Source organism: Bubalus bubalis, chromosome 4 (genome assembly GCF_019923935.1).
Source record: "Bubalus bubalis isolate 160015118507 breed Murrah chromosome 4, NDDB_SH_1, whole genome shotgun sequence".
Classification (NCBI taxonomy): Eukaryota; Metazoa; Chordata; class Mammalia; order Artiodactyla; family Bovidae; genus Bubalus; species Bubalus bubalis.
Window position 1 is genome coordinate 138,470,518 of NC_059160.1, and position 26,114 is coordinate 138,496,631.

Below are 26,114 nucleotides of genomic sequence, written 5' to 3' on the forward strand. Positions count from 1 at the left end.
AGATTTGTGCAGTGTATGGAGGTGTTCTGACTGATGGAATGTGTCAAAAGAGGTTTGTGAAGTTGGCGATTTCTTGCTGAAGGATTCTCCACAGTCGGATAGACAGTTGGAAGTTGATAGCAATCAAATCGAGACATTGAGAACAATCACCATTACACCATGCAGGAAATAGCCAACATATTTCAAAATACCCAACTCAAATTTGAAAATCAGCTGCACCAGTTTGATTATGTTATTCCCTTTGATGTTTGAGTTCTACATAAGTTAAGCAAAAAAAACCTTGACCGTACTTCTCACGATTCTCTACTTAAATGTAATGAAAACATTCATTTTTAGAACAGAAATGGGCAATGTGACAGGCGATGAAAAGTGGATACTGTACCGTGAGGTAAAACAGAAGAGATCATGGGGCAAGTGAAATGAACCACCACCAACCACACTTAATTCAGGCCAGTCTTCATCTAAAGAAGTGATGTAGATATGGTGGGATTGGAAGGGAGTCCTCTATTATGAGCTCCTCTGGACAACCAAACAATTCCAACATGCATACTGCTCCCAGTTAGACCAAGGGAAAGTAGCACTCGACAAATAGTGTCTGGAATTACTGAACAGACTGCATCATCTGCCATCAGGATAGTGCACGATCACGTTTCTTTGATGATCAGGCAAAACTGTGACAGCTTGACTGGGAAGTTCCGATTCATCCGCTGTACTCACCAGACACTGCACCTTCGGATTTCCAGTATTTGGGTCTTTACAAAATTCTCTTAATGGAAAAAAATGTCAATTCCCTGGAAGACTGTTAAGGTACCTGGAACAGTTTGCTTTGCTTAAAAGGATAAAGTATTGGGAAGATGGGATTATGAAGTTGCCTGAACATTGGCAGAAGTAGTGGAACAAAATGGTGATTAACACTGTTCAATAAAGTTCTTGGTGAAAACAAAAAACGTGTCTTTTATTTATACTTTAAAACCGAAGGAATTTTTTGGCCAACCCAGTATATGCCTTTTGACCAGACGACTTGGTACATTCGTAGCAACCTAACAGTGCCTCCATGGAGTGAGTGAAAGTCGCTCAGGGGTGTCTGACTCTTTGCTACCCCATGGACTACATAGTCCATGGAATTCTCCAGGCCAGAATACTGGAGTGGGTAGCCTTTCCCTTCTCCAGGAGATCTTCCCAACCCAGGAATCAAACCAGGGTCTCCTGCATTGCAGGCAGATTCTTTACCAACTGAGCTATCAGCGTGGGTGCTTAAAACACTATTCCACAAGGCACGTGGCCCATCTCCTAGCCGGGGTTTGTAGGTGCTCTTTCCTCTCTGTGTAGCTTAAGGCCCTTAAAGGAAAGCTTTCTTCCACTAAATGAAAATGAATTATGCATGTACTGGAAGTGGAGTAGACTTGTCCTTCCTTACTCAGTGGTGGCCTCTGCTTTTGAACCCAGATAACTATCTGGGCATTAGAAAGCAGTCCTAAATTCTTACTCTTAGCTTTTCACAGAATGTCAACAAAAACATTTAAAGTGAGTATGTAGTAACAGTCTTGGTATAATGTCATGGTAACCACAGGTAAATCCATACTGAATTCAGAAACCATGCTTATGAGGAAATAAGATACTTTTCAAAATCATTCTTGAAGCTATTGTCTATCCCTAGTCTCTTAACAGAAGGTTATTGAAATAATGAAAATATTTTGTCTCTAGATAAGTTAATTCAAAACATTAAAGCGCTTTCTGCTTTTAACACTTTTTAAAAAATTGTAGTTGGGATTTACAGTATTAGTTTCAGGTGTACATATAGTGATTTGTTATTTTTATAAATTTTACTCCATTTAAAATTAAAATTTCAGCTGTATTCCCTGTTCAATATATCCTTGCAGCTTGTTTATTCACAGTACTTTGTACCTCTTAGCCCCATATCCCAGTCTTGGCCCTCCACACTTCCATGTCCCAGTAAGTAGTTTGTCTTCTATTATCTGTGAGTCTGTTTTATAATCATCTTTTAAGGTGATAATATACAGGGTTTGTCCTTCTGATGTATTTCACTAAGCATAATACCCTACTGGTCCATCCGTATTAATGCAAATGGAAGAATTTTTCTTCTTTCTTCTGGCCAAGTAATATTACATTTTACAGCCATACTGACAGGTCTGAGGTCATATCTCGTGGTTTTGATGTGCATTTCTCTGACTAGCAATGTTGAGCATCTTTTCATGTGTCTGTTGGCCATCTGTCTTCTTTGGAAAAATGTCTTTTTAAATTTACTGTCCACATTTAATTAATGAGCTGTTTATATAGTTCAGATACTAACCTATATTAGTCATAACACAAGTATTTTCTCCTATTCAGTAGGTTTGTCTGTGTCAGTGGTTTTCTTTGCTGGACAAGAACTTTTGTTTAATTTGGTCTCACTTGTTTACTTTTGCCTTTGTTTCCTTTTCCTGAGGAGACAGATTTTTTTAAAAAAGTGATTTATACTGAAGAGTGTTCTGCCTGTTTTCTTCTAAAAGTTTTACGATTTCTGGTCTAAACATTAAGGTCTTTTATCAAGGGACTAGATCTGATAGACTGCCTGATGAACTATGGAATGAGGTTCGAGACATTGTACAGGAGACAGGGATCAAGACCATCCCCATGGAAAAGAAATGCAAAAGAGCAAAATGGCTGTCTGGGGAGGCCTTACAAATAGCTGTGAAAAGAAGAGAAGTGAAAAGCAAAGGAAAAAAGGAAAGATATAAGCATCTGAATGCAGAGTTCCAAAGAACAGCAAGAAGAGATAAGCCTTCTTCAGCTATCAATGCAAAGAAATAGAGGAAAACAAACAACAGAATGGGAAAGACTAGGGATCTCTTCAAGAAAATCAGAGATACCAAAGGAACATTTCATGCAAAGATGGGCTCGAATAAGGACAGAAATGGTATGGACCTAACAGAAGCAGAAGATACTAAGAAGAGATGGCAAGAATACACAGAAGAACTGTACAAAAAAGATTTTCACGACCCAGATAGTCACGATGGTTTGATCACTGACCTAGAGCCAGACATCCTGGAATGTGAAGTCAGGTGGGCCTTAGAAAGCATCACTATGAACAAAGCTAGTGGAGGTGATGGAATTCCAGTTGAGCTATTCCAAATCCTGAAAGATGATGCTGTGAAAGTGCTGCACTCAATATGCCAGCAAATTTGGAAAACTCAGCAGTGGCCACAGGACTGGAAAAGGTCAGTTTTCATTCCAATCCCAAAGAAAGGCAATGCCAAAGAATGCTCAAACTACCGCACCAGTTGCACTCATCTCACACGCTAGTAAAGTAATGCTCAAAATTCTCTAAGCCAGGCTTCAGCAATATGTGAACCGTAAGCTTCCTGATATTCAAGCTGGTTTTAGAAAAGGCAGAGGAACCAGAGATCAAATTGCCAACATCCGCTGGATCATGGAAAAAGCAAGAGAGTTCCAGAAAAACATCTATTTCTGCTTTATTGACTATGCCAAAGCCTTTGACTGTGTGGATCACAATCAACTGTGGAAAATTCTGAGAGATGGGAGCACCAGACCACCTGATCTGTGTCTTGAGAAGTTTGTATGCAGGTCAGGAAGCAACAGTTAGAACTGGACATGGAACAACAGACTGGTTCCAAATAGGAAAAGGAGTTCGTCAAGGCTGTATATTGTCACCCTGTTTATTTAACTTATATGCAGAGTACATCATGAGAAACACTGGACTGGAAGAAACACAAGCTGGAATCAAGATTGCCGGGAGAAATATCAATAACCTCAGACATGCAGATGACACCACTCTTATGGCAGAAAGTGAAGAGGAACTAAAAAGCGACTTGATGAAAGTGGAGAGTGAAAAAGTTGGCTTAAAGCTCAACATTCAGAAAATGAAGATCATGGCCTCTGGTCCCATCACTTCATGGGAAATAGATGGGGAAACAGCGGAAACAGTGGCAGACTTTATTTTTCTGGGCTCCAAAATCACTACAGATGGTGACTGCAGCCATGAAATTAAAAGATGCTTACTCCTTGGAAGGAAAGTTATGACCAACCTAGATAGCATATTCAAAAGCAGAGACATTACTTTGCCAACAAAGTCCGTCTAGTCAAGGCTATGGTTTTTCCTGTGGTCATGTATGGATGTGAGAGTTGGACTGTGAAGAAGGCTGAGCGCCGAAGAATTGATGCTTTTGAACTGTGGTGTTGGAGAAGACTCTTGAGAGTCCCCTGGACTGCAAGGAGATCCAACCAGTCCATTCTGAAGGAGATCAGCCCTGGGATTTCTTTGGAAGGAATGATGCTAAAGCTGAAACTCGAGTACTTTGGCCACCTCATGCGAAGAGTTGACTCATTGGAAAAGACTCTGATGCTGGGAGGGATTGGGGGCAAGAGGAGAAGGGGACGACAGAGGATGAGATGGCTGGATGGCATCACTGACTCAATGGACGTGAGTCTGAGTGAACTCCGGGAGTTGGTGATGGACAGGGAGGCCTGGTGTGCTGCGATTCATGGGGTCGCAAAGAGTCGGACACGACTGAGCGACTGATCTGATCTGATCCCTTTTGAGTTTACTTTTATGTTAGGGAATGTTCTAATTTCATCCTTTTACATTGAACTGTCCAGTTTTCCCAGCAGCACTTACTGAGGAGCTTAGTTGGCCGTGTGTGTTTATGAGTTGGTTTCTGGGCTATTTTGTTGCATTTCTGTTTTTGTGCTGTACTCTACCATTTCAATTACTGTAGTTTTGCAGTGTAGTTCAGAAGTCAGGGAGCATGATACCTTTTGGCTTTGTTCTTTTTTCTTAAGATTGCTTTGACTGGAACCATTTTTTATGTGATGTTAAAATTTTTAGAATCTTTAAGACCTATTTTCTAAAAGAAATTGAGGCCCTGAAGGAGTTACATAAACTTGTATACCAGATTGGCAGCAGAGCCAAGAGAAGAGTCTAGACTAGCAGTCCTGTGCCGCTTTTCCTGGGCCGTGCTTGGGTTGTTGTAATTTTCCTACCATGGCCCAGCGGCCTGGCCATTCAGGTTTCTCTCAGGCATATACTCTCCCACTGCACCCCAGCTACTGTTCTCCAAGAAGTTGGAGACCACCCATTGAAAGCTGAGCTCCTCCTTAAAATCACTTATAGAAATCGTAATGTCCACTTTCTGTGGTTTCCTTTTTCGTCTTTGAGGAGTTGTGATTGAAGGTTGTTTCAAAAGATGCACACACACCAGAGTGAAGCAGTCTGCTACAGGGTGTATTTACAACCTATTTGAAAAGACGTGACACCTGTGATGATAACAATATCTATTATTATTTACTGAATCATTCTAGACAGTAATCTTTATCATGTTTTGTCATAATCCTAGTGTATCCTAATTGAAGATCTCTGCCAGAATGAGTGGCAAGTGTCTCCCAGGATTTGTCCATCTTGTCCCAGCTGGAAGCCTGTCCTAAGTCACTGCTGACCAACGGTGCCATCTAGTGGATGGTGAGAAACTTTGATTCTTGTTCCCTTGGGAGTGTGTAGTGGGTTGCAGATGAACACAAAATCATTAGTTGGTGTCTAGTAAATCATTCTGTGAAGAATGGTTTTGCATTTATGAATAAGCCAGAAGAGTTAAAGGTGTGCAATATGAATACAGGCACCAGATATTTAGTGAATACCACCGTCCACTAGTACTATAGAATTATAAATATTGCCTTCATGAAAGTAGTGATGTGGTCAGATGAGATGGCTTCCTAGGTCAAGAACAAAGGCATACAGTAGGAAATGAGGAGGAACTGAGTAATCTTGGTCAGAATGAGGTCATGGCAAGACATGAGGAAATATTGGGCAGCTCATACGGATTGTCCTCGCCCATTTCCTAGGAGTGAGGGGCCAGGGTCAGGTGCTGGTCTTGAGGAATGGAAAATACTTGGGTTATGTTTTCAAGGCTAGGATTTGCTCGGTAGCCAAAAGGGTCCTGGTAAGCTGGGGCCAGTTGTTAAGGTCCTTTGTGTGGTAGACACTAAATTGGGGGGTAAAAAGAGGTGGTGTTTTCTCAGTATGGCAGAAGGATGAGAGGTGGACTCAAGATACAAGTGAGATTGTCTTGAAGGCCAACAAGTCCAGGGAGAAAAAGGATACAGAACAGTTTAGATACTTAATGACCTCATCAGGGGTTTCCAGAGGTAAATGACAGTTTTGACAGAGGTTAGGAAAGGGAGGCTGTAGAGATTTGAGGAGCGAGATGACTTTCAGGCCTATCTTCCGGGAAGTTGATTCTCCAAATAAGTCTTGGTACTGAGAGTATTACGAAGTCCCAGGGCCTCCGTTGCTACCAACAGGTTTTTTTATTAGCTTCAGATCATATTATTTCCCTGTTCTTAAGAGAAAATGCCTGTGTTCGGGGAAGGGCCCAGGTATCTGAAATAATGCTAATCACGGCTGCAAAATTCTTTAGTTTCAGGGCGAATAAAAACTAAAAGTTGTGTGGAGACAGTAATAGGGTCACAGACCAACTTTATTTAAATAACCAATACTTTGAGTCTTGTGGTAAATTCTAGAAGGACATTTGCTTTGGTCTTTCAGGTTGAATACAGTACTTGAATTAAAAAATTTTAAAACATAGACTCATTTGGCGCAAAACTGGCAAAAGAATGAATAGGATCACAGTTCAGGACAGGGACTTGGACTTTGGTGTAATTTTTCAGCCCAGCTCAAAAAACAGCATTGCCTTTCCATGGTTGTGTTCGGTTGCACGGTTGTGTCTGACTTTGCTACCCTTTGGACCACAGCCCACTGAGCTCCTCTGTCCATGGGGATTCTCCAGGCAAGAAAACTAGAGTGGGTTGCCATGCTCTCCAGGGGATTTCCCAGACCTAGGAATCGAACCAGTCACCTACCTGCACTGCAGGTAGAATCTCTGCCGGCTGAGTCATCAGGGAACAAAGCTCAGTAATAGTAAAATCTAGTAAACTGTAAATCTATTTGTGGGCTTATAAAGCTACTAGAAATATTTACGATTACATACTGTTTGGTTTTTCCCAACTAACATAATACCAGTTTTTATATAACACATGATCTATGCTCTGTGAAGCAGAATAATACAAAAGAAAGACTTGTGGGAAGTAAACCAACAGTGGCCATCCCCTTTTACCCTCAGTCCTTTATACTGGTTGGTACTCAAGTATCTTGATAAATCAGGAAAATACAGATGATGCAACTTTTTAATTCCTGTGGGTTTAAAAAGAGAGTAATTTCAGGATGACTTAGTGTTCATCCCTGTCTTACCTTTTAATTAAACCCTTTCCCCCAGAGTTTAGACAGTAATGGAACTGATAATTGGTTGAAAAGATGTGAATGGAATGCCAAGACCAAAATATGGACTCCCTAACTCAAGTGCCATATGTGATCCTACGCAGTGCCTCAGAGATCCACTAACCAGGATGGATCCCTGACTCTAGATTGTAATTTCTGGAGCTTGTACATTTTTTTTTAGAACACATAACCATATGTCACCAGGCTCAATTTAAGTGGGCTTACCATTGCGACTTAATTTCTCCTCAGGGAGGATGTGTGACAGGGTGACCAAGTCACATGATAACCCATTAACAGATGTTTCAGCTTTTTTAATATTAGTCCTAGAATTTGTTTCTGAAATTCTGTAGCTTCACTGGATTTTGAAAGCTTTGATTCAAATCATCTTTTGTTGTACAGTCACTTTAGCTGTTTCAAAAATGCCGATTTACCCAAGCATGATTAATATATAGGGAACAATTTGAACATAATGTTTGCTTAAGTGGGAATTCTGACTGCAGGAAAACCATACTGAAGAGGGTGGCACCTGAACTGTCACCATGGCATTGAGCCATGCCCGTCTCCATCTGGCGCTAAAACGTCTCCTCTAGTTTCAGCTAACCTCCTACCACTTGACAGCATCTCCATCACGAGCTGCAACCCTTCTGATGCCCGCTTCCAAAGCCAGCCTCCGGTCTTCAAGGTAGAGTGCCATACCTGCAGTGTTAATCTATCTCTTAAACATTTAACACATGTAAAACCAGTACTGCCTTTAAAAAATGTAGTTCTGATAAAGGTGGTGAATGTTATGCCCACATTCTATCCCACCCCCCCCCCACTTAAGTCCCATGGTTTTTATGGCACTTTTTGCATGGTGCTATGATTTTTAGGAATTGGCTATAATGGGATTCTGTCTCCTTTAGTAAAAGGTTGTAAGGTGGAAATGTTGTAGGCTGGCTTTTTCCCTTTCCATCTGGAAAAAGTTTGCTAACAAAGTTTTGTTCAACATTTGTTTCTGAAATAATGTTATATTTATTAGAAAATTTTGGTGAAAAGTTCCCATATATGCTATATACGGTTACTAATTTCCAAAGGAACCACTGGACACCTTAGGCTGGCTAAAGTTTCAGCTGATTAAGAAAAGCACCTCACGCGATCAGTGTCTCCAGGTGTTAACCACAGAATAGGGGAGGAGACTACTCTCCCTTGCCTGTGACGCACCCTGGAAGGTGTCCATTGAACTCTATCTTCCATGGGGATTTGTGATATTCACCTCTTAAAATGGCAGTCCTAGAAGCAGCTCCAACCCCTCTGCTCCTTTAGAAGATGAGTTTACTGATTTTCTAAGTCATTGTTCAAAGTATGTTTGATGTCTCAGCTAATGTGTCCAGGAAAGGGGCTAGAAGGCAAGTTAGTATGTCCCCGACTTCACTGCCAGGCTTGATCAGGTTCAGCTTTTGTGTAGGGGTTGTAGTTTGGTTTACAAGTGGCTCAAGCAATAGCAAGAGAAGCAAAAACCTTTTGGAAGAAACTCACCAAAGACTGGGCTCCCGGCTGACTTTAGGGGGCCAGCAGGAATAGTCTACTCTAGAATTAGTGTCTTGGACTTGAAATTAATTTCACATCTAAATTAAATCTGATGGACTATATGAAAACATTAAGCAAAAGGTACCATTTAAGGAGTTGAGGCACTTTTTGAAAAATGGTATTAAAATATAATAAACTTATAAAGGCTGTAGTCATCAGCTGCCTTATCCCCATCTTTAAACCACTGGCCCTGCAGTTATCATCCATGCCATTAACCCCTGTGCCAGGTAGAGTATTAATGTGAAATATAACTGCTCACATCCTGGCTGAAACTTTCCTGGAGCAGAGGGTTACACAGCCTAAAACGGTGGACATGAGCAACAGAATAAAAACTAGCAAGTTATCTACAAGGTCGTAACTTAGGTTACTGTTTTTTTCATTTTAAATGATGTGCTTTCAGCTAAGAAAAGGTCATGCCTTCAACATCCTGCAGGTGTCAGTGGAGGGCTGCATTTTTTTCAGTAAAACTCAAAAGGTTAGGATTATGAGCTTCAAGCAACCAACTGATAATCGACATCAGCTATTAAAGCCAAGACTCCAAATTAATGCAGCTACCAAGGTTGCATAATAAGTAACAGAACTCATATTTAATCCAGGTTGAGTGACTTCAGGCTCTTCCCTGCCTGCCTCCCTGTCTCCTCACACCCCAACTGTATATTAGCAAGTATCTCTGCAGTGAAACACACTTACTTGAAATTGTATAATCTCATAATTATGACTTATAAAATGTATGAGTTCCTCTGTGAAATAAATTTGTTCACAAATAACATGTTGGAGTTTTCTGTATTTATCAGCTGGGCCACAGGACAAGAAACTCGAGGCACTTACCTGTGATGGCCTAAAACAAGCTTAAAAGAAGGACACTGTACCGCAAGAAAATGCTGGTAAGTAAGTTGCCTTGATGAGGAAGCCCCCAGAATACAGATAGCAGGAGGGAGAACACTTACACTAGCCCATTTTTGATAAAGTCCTTTTAATGGAAAATGTAAAACCCCTCTCAACTTTACAAAGCCATATGTAACACTTGCACTTTAACAAATAAAAGCAAGCCAATGTTTTAAAAAAATACATCATTAAATGTATATATGTATATATTTACATAGCATATTAAGTTTAATATTTAGCTTTAAAAGTTCACATAAATTTTACCAAAATGAGACAATTTTAAATAAATTACACCTTTTGAAAATGTTTAATTGTACAGTCAATAGCTTCAACAAAATATTGAAGTGTCTGTAGTATCTACTTTATATACTTTATATTTTACAAATTTTACAATTATTTGGCAGTAATTTTCTGATTATGACATGTATGCTGTGCGATTCAGCAATTTCCCAAATGCAGGCAATAGCTGGTGTTTGTGTCCTATTCTCACAGTAACTGTCTCAATGTAGTGAAAAATATCAGTTATTTTAGTAAACTGTACAAGGTCACATTTACACTGGATCAACAATATAGCATAGAATTTTGTATTTTTTTTCCAAAAATAAATACATCATTTTAAATCTGGCATTTTCACAAACATCATATACACTATAATACAAAAACAGCTACGAATTGCTGCTTTTAAAATTTAGCTTGTTTTAATATTGAATCACAGGAGCTGTGACTTACGCTATACTGCTGTGGTGTCAGTAACAAGTAATGACTACGGCGAGAATTTCTTGGCACTGATGGTTTCGTGACACTTAAGTCAGTGTACATACATATCATAGCCTAAGAGGAAGTAATTCCAGCTCAATGGTCTAAAAACACTAAACTGGACCACATCTAATTTTCTTCCATAGCCTCTACTTCATCTTCATGTATCTTCAAAGCTCTCACCATTTCCTTGACTGCATGATACAAGATATTTTTAACCTGAAAGAGATGTCGTATTTCTAATCACTTCAGCAGGAGATAAATTAACAAATGAAAATTGCGACAAGACTTTTACAACAAACTTAAGCCAAAGTTAAAATGAGTCACACAATTAAATACTGGTTTGGTTGGTATTGTACTGTGACAAACCAGGCAATGACAGCCTAAGCTGTTATGCATGTATCATAATTCTGAATATTAAAAGCCTGCAGAACAGGAAGTAGTTAGAAAACTCATCTCTTACCTGTAGTTTATCATCATAATTGATTTCTTCCTTCAAAAGTCTCAGTTCTTGTGTTAAATGAAATGACTGTACGAGATGTTCTGGAGACACAAAGTCTTCAGTTACCTGAATACAGCTGTGAAAATTCTGTACCTATTCCCCAACAGAGTAAAATAGAAGTTTTAGGAGGTGGGCAAAGTGGTCTCTTAACAAGAGACAATTCACCAAAGAACTTATTTTCTCCAAAACATCAAATGCATTTCAAAGTGGAACACCACACTTTATGAGAAAGTTTATCACTGAAAAGTTTCATGTAACGCGACTTCATATAAATAGAATATTTTTAAATGATGCAAGAAACAGAACTTTTCCAGGAATCCTTCAGAAAGGCTGATAATTGGATCCTAATTATCAATTTTGTCAAGGTAGATTTTCGTGTGTTAATTAAGAACAAAAACAAACTGCTGTGGAGAAGGGAATGGCAGCCCACTCCAGTATTCTTGCCTGGAGAATCCCATGGGCAGAGGTGCCTGGCGGGCTACAGTCCATGGGGTCGCAGAGTCAGACATGACTGAGCGACTAACAGAGTCCTATAAATTGGGAATTATCAAATTAAAATTTAAATAAGCCTACTAAATATATTTTATAATTTTATCATATATATCTAATCTTTTATTAGATAAATATGTTTAAATATTTTATTGGGAAAATCGTTTTTGAAAGTATGATAATTGCTAACTAGGAAAGCACTAATCATTTTACAGTTATCCTTAGTTGAAGAGTGTAGCTAAGTTATATGTAAGTACTCCTACACTATTACTGTTAATATAGAAGTAGTAGTAATAACAAATGAGATTATTTAGATCAGAGACAGGCAAACTGTGTCCAGCAGGCCAAATCTGGTCTACCACCTGGTGTATGGCAAGTAAGCTGAGAATGGTTTTTACACTTTTAAATGATTGGGGGGAAAAAAATTGTGACATGAAAATTATATGAAATTTGAATTTCAGTGTCCATAAAGTTTTACTGGAACTTAAAAACAAACCCGCTGTATGAAAGGTATGTTTTCCCAATCAGTGCAGTCAATCTGGATGTCTGATGTTGCTCCTTTGACTTTCAGCATTTGGTCAATTCATTGTTAAGTTTCGTTTCTTTAATCTACTCTCTGGTGTAAAACTTAAGTTTGATTATTTAAGCAAAGTTATGACCAACCTAGATAGCTATTGAAAAGCAGAGACATTACTTTGCCAACAAAGGTCCGTTTAGTCAAGGTTATAGTTTTTCCAGTGGTCATATATGGATGTGACAGTTGGACTGTGAAGAAGGCTGAGCACTGAAGAATTGATGCTTTTGAACTGTGGTGTTGGAGAAGACTCTTGAGAGTCCCCTGGACTGCAAGGAGATCAGCCCTGGGATTTCTTTGGAAGGAATGACGCTAAAGCTGAAACTCGAGTACTTTGGCCACCTCATGCGAAGAGTTGACTCATTGGAAAAGACTCTGATGCTGGGAGGGATTGGGGGCAAGAGGAGAAGGGGACGACAGAGGATGGGATGGCTGGATGGCATCACCGACTCGACGGACGTGAGTTTGAGTGAACTCCGGGAGTTGGTGATGGACAGGGAGGCCTGGCGTGCTGCGATTCATGGGGTCGCAAAGAGTCGGACACGACTGAGCAATGGAACTGAACTGTGATGAAAACTAGTTCCAGAAAGATCTTCTGACCACACAGTTTTAGAACTCTCCTAGGATTTTTTTTGTGCCTTTCTTTCAAATCAACCAATTAAAGATATCCTTGAGTCTCTTGTGTTATCGATACAACCGTTTTTCTACTAGTTCTTTTTCTCTTGACTAAGTGGTTTCCCAAGAAGCCAGTCAATATCATCTGTTATTTGTTCAGCATGTACAAACTGACTCTGCACTTTACAATTTCTTTAGAACCGCTCGACAGAGAAAGGATCAAGCTTATCCAATCTGGATTATTTCTATGCTGTAACTCCAGTGATGTTAAAAGATATCATAACTCCTTTCCTGGGAAAGGAGAAATAACTGAAAAACTAAGCATTTACATTTATTCTCATTTTTAAAAATATGAAAATAAATTTAATTGAGAGAACTGTGAAGGGGGAGATAGTAAGTGGGAAATAGAGACTGTGGAAAAAATCTGATAAGAGTGATGAAATTCCGAAGGGGCTGGAATTTCTCCTCTGGGCGTAATGACCACCTGAACAGCTGCAGATGTCTTTATTCTTTAACTCAAGCACCGTGCCTCTACTGGTAACTTGATAGCACATATTATTAAACATTTTCTTCATGTAAGCATTAGGTTCTTGGTCCCTCTGGAGACGCACAGTGGATGTCTCACACTGTCAGCATCGCTCTACAGTCCCAGTGGGTCCTCATTATGTGTCTGTAGAACAGATGCTCTATTTCACAGAGCAGGAAAGTATGGACAAGAGATCAGCGCCTGTTCCAAGATAAATCAGCCACTAAATGGCAAGTCAACAGGAACCCAGCTCCCGTGATCTCTTGTGTAGCAGAGATGCTTTACAATCCTGCAGTAACTCAGTCATGCCAACATACACAGTCTCCAAATGCCCTGTCCCATCTTACATTCACCTGAACAAGCTGTGGGGAGTACAGTCAGTTTTTCTGAAGTTCAAGCCTTTAATTTTTAGCATATGAATCTTTAAAAAAAAAAATAACTTCTCTTCATCAATATTTTAATTTTGTTCATACATCATTCGCCGTCCCCACCCCCCCACCCCCCTTTTCATAGTCCTTTAGCCCTTTGAGCATATTTAAGATAACAGACTTGAGGTCTATGACAAGTCAGCCTGATGTCTGGCCTTCCTCTGTTGAGCTAGTTGCCCCTGGGAAGGGGCCATCCTTTACTGTTTCTGTGTAGGCTCGGGAATTCTGGTTGAAAACTGGGCATCTAAACATTATAATGCAGTAGCTACAATCAGATTCTACCCCTGCCGGAGTGTGATGCGTTGACTGACATGGGTTGTAGTCATCTATTTGTTTTATGATCTTTCCAAACTACTTTTGCAAAAGACTGTTGTTTTTGGGTCTGGTCATTGATGTCTGTGTTAGGTTATCTAAGGTGTTATAGAGATTTCCTTCAAGACCAAAAACCACATACCCCTTTCTTCATTAAGCAGGCCCCTGGCCAATGTTAAGTTCTGAAGTAGATTCTGGAGCTCTGAAAAAGTTGGTTCTGTTGGTCTTAGCCAGTTTATGGTTTTAAAAGCACTCTTAGATGATGACTGTTTCCTGATGACCTCAAATTGATATTTATAAATTGCTTAAAGACTTCAGGGTTAGTTTGAAGAGGCAAGGTTTAGTTTTAAAGCAGAACATACGTGAACTTCCCACCCCACTTATCCCTTTCTGGGCCATCTTGTGGGTCATTTTACATTTCACTTCCTTAGTAGATTGTCTTAATTCATACTTGCCTTCAAGGATCAGTTGTAATCATAAGTAGGTAATGTTTAGAAAAGGTAACTTTTGTTTTCATGGTGGGGAGGTTATTATCTTAACACTGACTTTTGTCTACGTCCTTTTAGTCATAAGAATGCAGATAATTTACAACTTAGGAATATTATTAACTTACTGTGAATGACCAAACACAAATCAATTAAGCAATTACGGAAAACATTACCAGTAAAGATTCTGTGTTAATTTAGAAAACAAAAAAACTGTTGCTGTTTAGAACTAATAGCTACTCTAAACCTCAGGATACTAGAGCTGAGACAAAGTAAATCCTGGAGGTCAGCATCTATCTGCTTTGTCCAAGGATATACAAACACAGGGGTTCCACAGACTCAGCCATGTTTGCCAACAGAAGATTTTTAAGCCTGCAATTCTAGAGTAGTTCTTAGAATATAAGGAGGGCTGCTATGACACTTTCCCTCAGCTTGCCAAGATACACATCTGAACGCCCCTGCTGAGCCACCTGCGGCCCTCCCTCCCCTAGCCCCAGGTCTTTCAAAGTGTTCACTGCTGACAAAGAAAAGTATGTTGATTCTTCCCTAGCACCGCTGGACTGTCAATTCATGTGCTATCATTTGGTTCAAAGTTTCCTGATTGATAGATGCCTTGGGTTTGCCAGGGCTTTCTAATGTGCAGTTCTTAAAGCATGGTTCCCGGACAATAACACCAGAGTCACCTGGGAACTTGTTAGAAATGTAGAATTTCAGGTTCTTCCTCAGACCCACTCTGGGCTTAAGGTCTAGCATTATGTGTTATATCAAGCGCTCCAGGAATTCTGGTGTATGCTATAGTGTGAGAAGCACTGACTTAAGCTCTGGGATTATTTTTAAGAGCTATCTGTGGTTTGGTGGAAGTGTTGAAGCCATCAATGAAAAGTTTTCAGGACTCAGTTCTAAGGACTACATAAAATGTAAATAATCATGCATCTTAAGTCCAAGTTACACTGTGAATGGAGTTTGTACTTCCTTTTAATTCTCTGTAAAAACCACATTACCACCACTTGTGAGTCATGGCCAACACCCTTGCAACAGAGTGCAAATAAGTGCACTGTCATTATCACACCCTGTCAAGGAAGGAAGGTAGAAATGCTTGCAATTTTATGCCAAATTATGCAGTAGATAAGTTTTTATTTTGGAACACTCAACAATTTAGTGGCAGAGCTCAAAATAGAATTTGCCAGTTTAGGTCACAGATGCTGCTTCAGTCTATTTAAGCATAGCATCTTAAATAGGAGTGTGTGTGTATATACAGATCAGATACCAGTGCACAGAGATGCTAAAGCACAGTGACTTCTGAACTTTAAACAGGATTATTTCCCCAATATTTTGAGGAAAAAAAGACTATTCTCTTCCCTCTCTCCCCCTCAAGAAAGTACAAGCAGTAGAGAGACATTTACACTCATGGACTCTCTATGGTTCTCTGCTAATGAATGCCTCTAGGGTAGAGGAACTGAGGGCAAAGGTGAGAAAAAGACTTAATTTTCACCATCAACCCTTGTGTACTGTTTGAATTTTTTAAAATTGGATGGATGTATTACATTTTCAAAAGAAAAAAGATTTAAAAATAGCTGGGCCTCCCTAGCTCAGTTGGTAAAGGATCCACCTGTGATGCAGGAGACCCCAGTTTGGTTCCTGGGTAGGGAATATCTGCTGGAGAACGGATAGGCTTCCCACTCCAGTATTCTTGGGCTTCCCTGTGGCTCAGCTGGTAAAGAATCCGCCTGCAATGTGGGAGACCTGGGTTTGATCCCTGGGTTGGGAAGATCCCCTGGAGAAGGGAAAGGCTCCTCACTCCAATGTTCTGGCCTGGAGAATTCCATGGACTAAGTCCATGGGGTCGCAAAGAGTTGGACACAACTGAGCAACTTTCACTTTTTCCTAAACAGTACTGAACTGAATGTCCACATGAAAAAACAACCTCAGTTCACAAGCACTATGCACAAATATTAACTAAAAAGTAGATAACAGACCTAAACGTAAGACTAACAACTATAAAACTTCTAGAAGAAAATTTAAGAGACAGTTTTTTTGATCTTGACCTAGCCAAAAATTCTGCAGATACAATAAAAGTATAAATAAAGAAAAAAGCTGATCAGTTGAACTTCATCAAAAAGCACTCTTTGGAAGACACTATTAAGAAAGTGGAAGGATAAGTAAGCCACAGATTGGGAGAAGATATGTAAAAACTAAAAAGCACATATCAGATATAGGACTCTTAAGCAGAGCAGGTAGACACCCCCAACACAGTAAGGAAAAAGAACCCAATTACAAAAATGTATATATGAACGCACTGCAAACACTTCTCCTACTCTTTGGATTACATTTTCACTCTCTTAATAGTGCTTTTTCATGAACAGAAACTTTTAATTTTAATATATTCCAGTTTATGCATTTTGAAAAAACTGGACAAATATTTAAACACACATTTACCAGAACAGATTTACAGATGGCAAGTAAGCACATAAAAAGATGTTCAACTTATTTAGATATTAAGAAAATGTAAATTAAAGCCATAATGAGATAACAATGCATACATTCAGATGCTTAAAAACAAAACTGCCAGTAAACAGAGGAAATGGAACTCACATGTACTGCTTTGGGGAATGGAAAATGGTATAACCACCAGATTCGCAGTATCTTATCAAGTAAATCATACACTTATCCTGTGACCAGGTTGGTATTTACCCAACTGAAATGAAAATCTATGTTCATACAAAAACCCTTAGGTGAATGTGGCTTATAGTGCCTTTGTTACTAATCCAAACTGAAAATAACACAAATGTTCAATTGGTGAACGGATTACAAAACCAAGTGACACATGTAAGCAATGAAAAACTACCCAGTAATAAAAAGAAGCAACTACTGATACAGACTGGTTCCAAACAGGAAAAGGGAGTTCGCCAAGGCTGCATATTGTCACCCTGCGTATTTAACTTATATGCAGAGTACATCATGAGAAACGCTGGGCTGGAAGAAGCACAAGCTGGAATCAAGACTGCCGGGAGAAATATCAATAACCTCAGATATGCAGATGACACCACCCTTATGGCAGAAAGTAAAGAGGAACTCAAAAGCCTCTTGATGAAAGTGAAAGAGGAGAGTGAAAAAGTTGGCTTAAAGCTCAACATTCAGAAAACGAAGATCATGGCATCTGGTCCAATCACTTCATGGGAAATAGATGTGGAAACAGTGTCAGACTTTATTTTTTTGGGCTCCAAAATCACTGTAGATGGTGACTGCAGCCATGAAATTAAAAGACGCTTACTCCTTGGAAGGAAAGTTATGACCAACCTAGACAGCATATTCAAAAGCAGAGACATTACTTTGCCAACAAAGGTCCGTCTAGTCAAGGCTATGGTTTTTCCAGCGGTCATGTATGGATGTGAGAGTTGGACTGTGAAGAAGGCCAAGCGCCAAAGAATTGATGCTTTTGACCTGTGGTGTTGGAGAAGACTCTCAAGAGTCCCTTGGACTGAGAGGAGATCCAACCAGTCCATTGTAAAGGAGATCAGCCCTGGGATTTCTTTGGAAGGAATGATGCTAAAGCTGAAACTCCAGTACTTTGGCCACCTCATGTGAAGAGTTGACTCATTGGAAAAGACTCTGATGCTGGGAGGGATTGGGGGCAGGAGGAGAAGGGGACGACAGAGGATGAGATGGCTGGATGGCATCACTGACTCGATGGATGTGAGTCTGAGTGAACTCCGGGAGTTGGTGATGGACAGGGAGGCCTGGTGTGCTGCGATTCATGGGGTTGCAAAGAGTCGGTCACGACTGAGCGACTGAACTGAACTGATACAACAACATGGATGAAACTCTAAGACATTATATTGACTAAGAAAAGTCACACTCAAAGGCTACATATTACATGATTCCAATCATATGACATTCTTATAAAGGCAGGGCTACAGGGAAAGAAAATAGGTAAGTGGTTATAGGAATGTCAGGTAGGAGAAGAGTGACTAAAAGTGGGGGAGAGATAAGTGGAACATGAAAGAAAGTCCAGAGATAAGCCCACACCCCCATGGTCACCTAATCTATGACAAAGGCAAGAATTCAATGAGTGGTACTGGGAAAACTGGACAGTTATATGTAAACAAATGAAACCAGAACCCTCCCAAACACCATACACAAAATTAAGCACAAAATGGATTAAAGACCTAAATGTAAGGCTGGATACTATAAAACTCTTAAGAGGAAAACATAGGCAGACCACTCTCTGACATAAATCACAGCAAGATCTTCTATTTACCTCCTACAGTAATGAAAATAAAAATGAATGGGACCTCATTAAACTTAAAAGCTTTTGCACAGCAAAGGAAATCATTAACAAAACAAAAAGAGAACCCTGAGGACTGGAGAAAATATTTGCAAACAAAGCGACTGACAAGGGATTAATCTCCAAAGTACACAAACAGCTCACGCCGCAGCCCAATAATGAAAAAGAAATGGCCAATCACCATTTGGGGATTGACGTAAACAGACATTTCTCCAAAGATATACAGATGGCCAAAAGGCACATGAAAAAAAGCTCAACATCACTAATTACTAGAGAAATGCAATCAAAACTACAATGAGGTACCACCTCACACTGGTCAGGATGGCCACAATCAAAAAAATCTACAAGCAAAGGCTGGAGAGGATGTGGAGAAAAGGAACACTCTTATACTGTTGATGGGAATGTAAACTGGGCTAGTATGGACATTCCTTAAAAAACTGAAAATAGAACTATCATGTGACCCAGCAATCCCACTCCTGTGCATATATCCAAAGAAAACCATGATCTGAAGAGAGACATGTGCCTCAGTTGCAGCACCATCTACAACAGCCAGGACATGGAGACCACCTAGATGTCCACTGACAGAGGAATGGGTAAAGATGCGGCACGCATGTATAGTGGAATACTGCTGCTGCTGCTGCTGCTGCTGCTAAGTCACTTCAGTCGTGTCCGACTCTGTGCAACCCCATAGGAATATTACTCAGCCATAAAAACAAAACAAACAAACAAAAAAACTTGCAGTAACATGGGTGGACCTAGAGATTATCATACTGGGTGATGTTAAGAGAAACACAAATATTGTTATCACTTTTATGTGTAATCTAAGAAAATGGTACAAATAAACTTATATACAAAAAAGAAATAGAGTTGCAGAGGCAGAAAACTTATGGTTACCAAGGGGAAGAGAAGGGGTAAATTGGGAAACTATGGTCGATATATACACACTGCTGCTGCTAAGTCGCCTCAGTCGTGTCCGACTCTGTGCAACCCCATAGACGGCAGCCCACCAGGCTCCCCCGTCCCCGGGATTCTCCAGGCAAGAACACTGGAGTGGGTTGCCATTTCCTTCTCCAATGCAGGAAAGTGAAAAGTGAAAGTGAAGTCGCTCAGTCGTGTCTGACTCTTCACGACCCCATGGACTGCAGCCTACCAGGCTCTTCTGTGCGTGGGGTTTTCCAGGCAAGAGCGCTGGAGCGGGTCGCCAGTGCCTTCTCCATATACACACTACTACATATGAAACAGGTAGTAAGGATCTACTGTATAGCACAGGAAACTCTACTCAATACTCTATAATGACCCACATGAGAAAAGAATGTAAAAAAGAGTGGATATATATATAACTGATTCACTTTGCCGTTTACCCGAAATTAACATTATAAATCAACTACACTCCAATAAAAAAACTTTTAAAAAGTTGGGGAAGAAGTAGGCGGAGAGAATTTTTTGAAGCGATGGCAATGTTCTTTATTACCTAATTACACAGATGTGAAAATTCACAGAACTGTATAGTAAAAAAGAGTACATATACTATATATAAATTATACCTTAAAAAAATGCACTGTCCAGTTTGATTTTAAAGGAAATGAATTTTGGATAAACTGAGTATGTGAATAAGGATTTTCAAGGGAACCTGTTTTGTGTTGTCAGATAATTACTTATAGTTGCAAAATATTTACTGTACCATTCTCTTAAACAGACTGCTCCTTTCAGGGCATTTTACATTTGGATAAAGACTAGCTGTTTTCTGGGCTTCCCTGATGCCTCAGACAGTAAATAATCCACCTGCAATGCAACAGATGTGAGTTTAATCCCTGGGTTGGGAAGATCTCCTAGAGAAGGGAAATGGCTACCCACTCCAGGATTCTGGCCTGGAGCATCCCACTGACAGAGGAGCTTGGCAGGCTACAGTCCATGGAGTCACAAAGAGTCAGACATGACTGAGCAACATTCACTTTACTATCTATTTTCTGGTAAGAGGTTAGAAGGCCAAGAATGATACGTGGGGTGCATCCCAATTAAACATGAATCATGAATGACACATCTTTGAAATTATTCTATTAAGTCCATGGGAAAATAAAAACAACTTTAAATCCTAAGAAAAAAACATATAAGATGTAATTTTTTCGCTAGGATGTCACTGTAGAGAAAAAGATATAATGATGATTATATTTTACTACCATAAATGCTATTTAAGAATGATAAATCTAACCCTAAACTTGACATCTTAAATACTCCTTATCACTCAAGGAGTATTTGTGGCTATTAAACAGTGTCATAAATATTATGCAGGCTGTAATTATGTATTGGTATATAAAATGTAGGAAGCTTTCCTTGGTCAAAAGACACACATCAAATACATCTCAATACATCTCTGCAACCTTTAACCAACTCTGAGACAAGGCAGCTTTCTGGATTCCCAGGTTGCCTTTGCCTCTTGTTATTATGAGGGCTAAACTGCTCTCTGGTAGCTTCAGTCTATTTATAGAAACCCCAATACATGCTTTTAATCCAAACCTTCCACATCACTGTCTATTCTATGCCATTCTGCCAGTCAAGCCCCAGAAACAAAAATTAGGTGTTTAGTTTTAAGTTTTGTGAATCAATAGCTATAAAAATTATGTACCATCTTTCTTTGGACATGCTACTGTTACGTAAGCAAACTAAAGGAAGGAAGTCAGGTCAGCAAAAAATAGGAAGGAAGCATAGTGAAAGCCTGCATTATGGAATGGTCTATCCAATAATTCATTCTATTCGAATTTGGTGCCTTAGAAAATATATCATCTCTAAGACCTGATACTCTCCCCTTCTGCTGTTAACTCTCAACTATTGAGAACTGAATATATATAGTAACTTTTTTTCCCTAAAAAGTCTTTAAAATTAGACTTCAGTCCACTAAATCAGAAACAACACAACAATGGGAATCTGGTTCATATTAATACAATTTACAGTCTCAAAGCACTTAATTATATCAGATCTCATCAAGCACTGAAAAGCTGTTTGCTTAATGAAGGCATCCTAGTGTAGGTCATTCTCCTTATGTCTTCTTTGATCTATATTTAACTCGGGACAAGTTCTTTCTGGTTCAGTAACGATGTGCTACAAGTAACTATGTACCTGATGAAGTGCTCCTGCTGGTAAGACAATGGCATCACCAAGGAACTGAACAAGAGTGCAGGTTTTGACTCCATATTCCTCAAGCAGTCTTTGACGAAGCTTTTTGTTTACATACCAACTCTGGTCACGTATTGGATCATGTTCTGGTAGAACTTCAAGGCCTTGTTCTTTTGAAATCTGAAATATGGATTACAATTAAAACATATACCCCAATTTAAATAAAGGAAATGGTGAATCCTGTTAAGCTACACTTCAATTTTCTTTACAATAAGTCTTTTGTTCTCAGAATCTTCTGGAATGATGATTAAGCTTAAGTTAAAGAAAATCATGTTCTACAATTGGAAAAGCAAAAGGATATGAAACTGATGCAGACTGATGTAATGTTTAAAAAGTAAATTATACTTTCTCATCTCCTTTCACTATGAAGTTTTCTCTTTTTTAAAAATAGTAATAATGATCATTTTTTCCCAGTTTTTTTGGCTACACCACAAAGTTTGCAGGGATGTTAGTTCTCCGACCAGGGGAACTGGACTCATGCCCCTGCAGTGGAAGCACAGGGCCCTAACCACTGAACCGGCAGGGAATTCGATGACAATGAGGTTTTCATCCATTTGGTTCCTTCCAGTAATTTTAAGAGTACAGCACAAAGATCAGGGAAAGGTTAGTTTAGTAGCTTTCTTCCAAAAGCCAAACCATTTGTATATATGAACTTCACAGATATTTTTTGATGCTCTTCTTTGTTTAAGGTAGGTACAAAGATAAATACCTTATATTGCTAACCTTCTAACCCTTGAGAAATGAATTTCAAGGAACCTTTTGACTAACAAGTGAAATCTTCTGCTTTAAAAAGCATACTTTATAATAAATGAAGACTGGTAGGTGGTTCTGGGATAAGATCGTAGTTACAGGGCCATAGCTCCTTCACTTTTATATGGACCAAAGACAAACGTTAAGTTTATTCAGAAAGAAGAATACGAAAACCAGCAATTATGGTCCCTTAAAAAAAATCCTTATCATTACAAAATTCAGAAAATATTGAGAAAATGGTCTGAACTAATTTCAGATCAACATGTCACTTTTTAACAAGTAAATTAAATTTACAATTACTCAAAATGTCAACCTATTCAACCAGATACGACAGAGTAGAATTACTCCTTAGGTCAACAGCCAAAAATATCAACAACATTAAAAAAAAAATCTGCTTTCTTTACATGCTTCTATGACATATTAAATTTTATATTCTATAATTCCAGTCACTACTTTTCACCAAGGTTAACACGACTCATTAACAGATTCTTTATGGGGATAAACAATACTAGTAACTGAGAAGAAACTACCATTCAAATTCCTCAAGAGAAAGGAGCTTTTGATTTTCAAATGAAAAATTACATCCTCCTAAGTAAAAATTATTTAATCATCTTAAAATTATTTAATCATCTTATACTGCTGAATGCCAATGAGTTTACATTAAAAATTAAGTCTTCTTTCAAGGTGAAGAGATAAAACTATGTATGGAACCTAAAATTATACCTTCTGAAGAAATTCCCGTATCTTGTCAACATCTTTCCCAGCATAAATATGCCACAGAGCACCAGGTATTTCACTTGAGTCCTTCAATCGTTTTCTTAAAATGTCATCCAAATCTTCTTCCTCAAATTTCTTGAGTATTCCTAAAATGCAGAATATTTTCATACTGGTCAATAAAGACTACCAGAAAGTCAAGTGACCTAAAATTGACCTCTCAGAGAAGCACAGTGCCTGACTAGACTGGACTCTTAAAGAGGAGATAAACCCAGTTATACATGAACACTGTGATAACTACAAGAGCAGAGAACACTGACCTGGGGACGTAACATTCCCCAGTTCATTTCTTTCTGTAAACCAAGGAACAGGAGATAAAAACTCAAACTTGACCACCTTTTTTCTTCTTGTCCCAAACTATGGTCATAACAATGTTTTATACTCATAGCATTTCATAACTTCCAAAGGACTTTCCTGACTACTATTAGGTCCCTACATAATCTCTATTTTACAGCTGAGCAAAAGGTTCAGTGGGGAGAAAGGATTTGTTCATTACCATGACTAATGAATGGCAGAGCAAAACGTCTCATTTACTATTACTGATTAATCTATAATCAAATGCTAATACTTGAGGTATCAGACCATTCTGCTAATATGTTGACAAATTAAAAACTGTACATATATATATATATATGAATGTATAAACAAATGTTAGCTGAAGTTATCTATGAGTGAAGTATAGCAATGTCATCATTTTCAAACTGCTGATTTCACTACAATGAACATTTTAAAGAAATGTTTTAACAGAAAAGGGAACTATTGCTTAACACAAACAATATATCAAATGTTTACTAATTTATGATAGTGAAATCTTTTTTAAATTTAGTTGCGAAGATTTTTTGAAGTCGAACATTAGATGTTTACAAAATACTATCCTAGAATGTTGGGGATTAGTTAAGACTTCCTGGAATAAAAGAGGCTATTAATAAGTGTAGGTAACAAGAATATCACAAGTGCAATCATACAAGTTAAAAGGATGCACAAAGACTAGTTCAGTCCTCAAATTTTTTTCTTAGTTTTTATTTTTGGCCTCACTGTATAGCAGACATGTGGGACCTCAGTTCCCTGACTAGAAAGTGAACCAACATCCCCTGAATTCGAAGCATGAAGTCTTAACCACTGGGCCACCAGGGAACTCCCCTGTCAAATGTTATCTTTAAATAAAAAAGATAAAGAAAATTGTTACTGCTCTGTGAATTTTTAAAAGCTACTACAAAGAATACATCACGTTTCCTACTTTATGATAGTGAAATCACAAGGACAAAGAGGATTGTTGGAGCAGAGAAGGTTTACACTTTAATAAAGACCTTGATCTGATCTATGTTTTGAGGAATTTGAATGAATACAGGAATCTGCTAGGGAGACACAGAAGTTGGGGAGCCATCATAGGTGGAGAAGAAAGCATGTGCTTAAGTAGGTACCAAAACATTTTTTTATGGTGACCAACTATAAAAACTGGCAAATTAAAAAAGTCCAAAAATTAAAGTGCTAATGAACTTTTCTCAAAAGATCAAATATTATGTTATGAAAAAGAGGGATGGGAAATGAATTAGGAAGATGAAAAAGTTCTAGCATTTAAGGACATGAAAGAAAAGCAGAGGAGAAAAGCAGATTGTATAACCTACAACCACCTCTGTATTGTAGACTAAGTGCTACAGGGGATAATTTGAATGAAGTACAATAAGATGCAAATGATTTACCTTAGTATCTGCAAGGGGACTGGTCCCAGGACCCTCCACCCCCACCCATGGCAGAGACCAAATTCCACAGATGTTCAAATTGGTTAAGTATTTTTACCTTCCCTCACCCTGTATACTTTTAGACCATGTATAATACCTAATATACTATAAATGCTATGTAAATAACTATAAATATGGAGAAGGCAATGGCACCCCACTCTGGTACTCTTGCCTGGAAAATCCCATGGATGGAGGAGCCTGGAAGGCTGCAGTCCATGGGGTTGCTAGGAGTCGGACACAACTGAGCGACTTCACTTTCACTTTTCACTTTTATGCATTGGAGAAGGAAATGGCAACCCACTCCAGTGTTCTTGCCTGGAGAATCCCAGGGATGGGGGAGCCTGGTGGGCTGCTGTCTATGGGGTCACACAGAGTCGGACACGACAGCAAATAATTATAAATACAATATGAAAAACATGCAAATAGTTGCTAGACACAGCAAATTCCTTTTTCATTTTTTGGGTGGCAGAATTAGAAACTTTTGGAGTACAGCATGTTTTTATTTTTTTATTGGGGTACAATGTTGTGTTAGCCAAATTCAAGTTTTGCTTTTTGAAACTTACTAGAAGTTTCTCTTTCCTCAATTATTTTCTATCCTTGGTTGGTTGAATCCACACGTGTGGAACCCACAGATTCAAAGGGGTAACTCTAACTCTATGGCACTACAGGCTTTGAAAAGGTAAGTAATCTGGCACCAAAGGACACACACTTCTGTGCTAGAGCTCAGACTATAACTCAAGTGTGCTTGACTTTCAAATCCTTGGGAATGGGGGAGGTAAGAGTTTTTACTGATTATAACAGTTAAATTAGCTGAGCAACTATGAGTTTCTATAGTTTTGGAGGAATTTAGCTTGTGCATTATGTGTGTGTGTACTCAGTTGCTAAGTTGTGTCCCACGCTTTTTGACCCCATGGACTGTAGCTCGTCAGGCTTCTCTGTCCATGGGATTCTCCAGGCAAGAATACTGGG

At 39.0% G+C, this 26,114-nt stretch overlaps 1 protein-coding gene across 11 annotated transcripts in view; it reads right to left on the reverse strand.

The window, feature by feature from the left end:
* Positions 1-9,810: 9,810 nt before the first annotated feature.
* The window catches only part of JMJD1C (jumonji domain containing 1C), a 317,595-nt gene continuing 301,291 nt past the window's right edge, over positions 9,811-26,114 (reverse strand). For 10 of the 11 annotated variants that reach the window (XM_025285105.3, XM_006054761.4, XM_006054759.4 and 7 more), the window contains 4 exons: positions 23,356-23,495; positions 21,826-22,002; positions 10,959-11,090; positions 9,811-10,714 (listed from right to left, as the gene is read on the reverse strand). In XM_025285105.3, the coding sequence (XP_025140890.3) occupies positions 10,625-10,714; positions 10,959-11,090; positions 21,826-22,002; positions 23,356-23,495 (539 nt within the window). In that variant the 3' untranslated portion in view covers positions 9,811-10,624. Of the gene's footprint in view, positions 10,715-10,958; positions 11,091-13,042; positions 13,362-21,825; positions 22,003-23,355; positions 23,496-26,114 lie in introns of those variants that run through there. The other variant, XM_044942164.2, reaches the window with a different exon arrangement.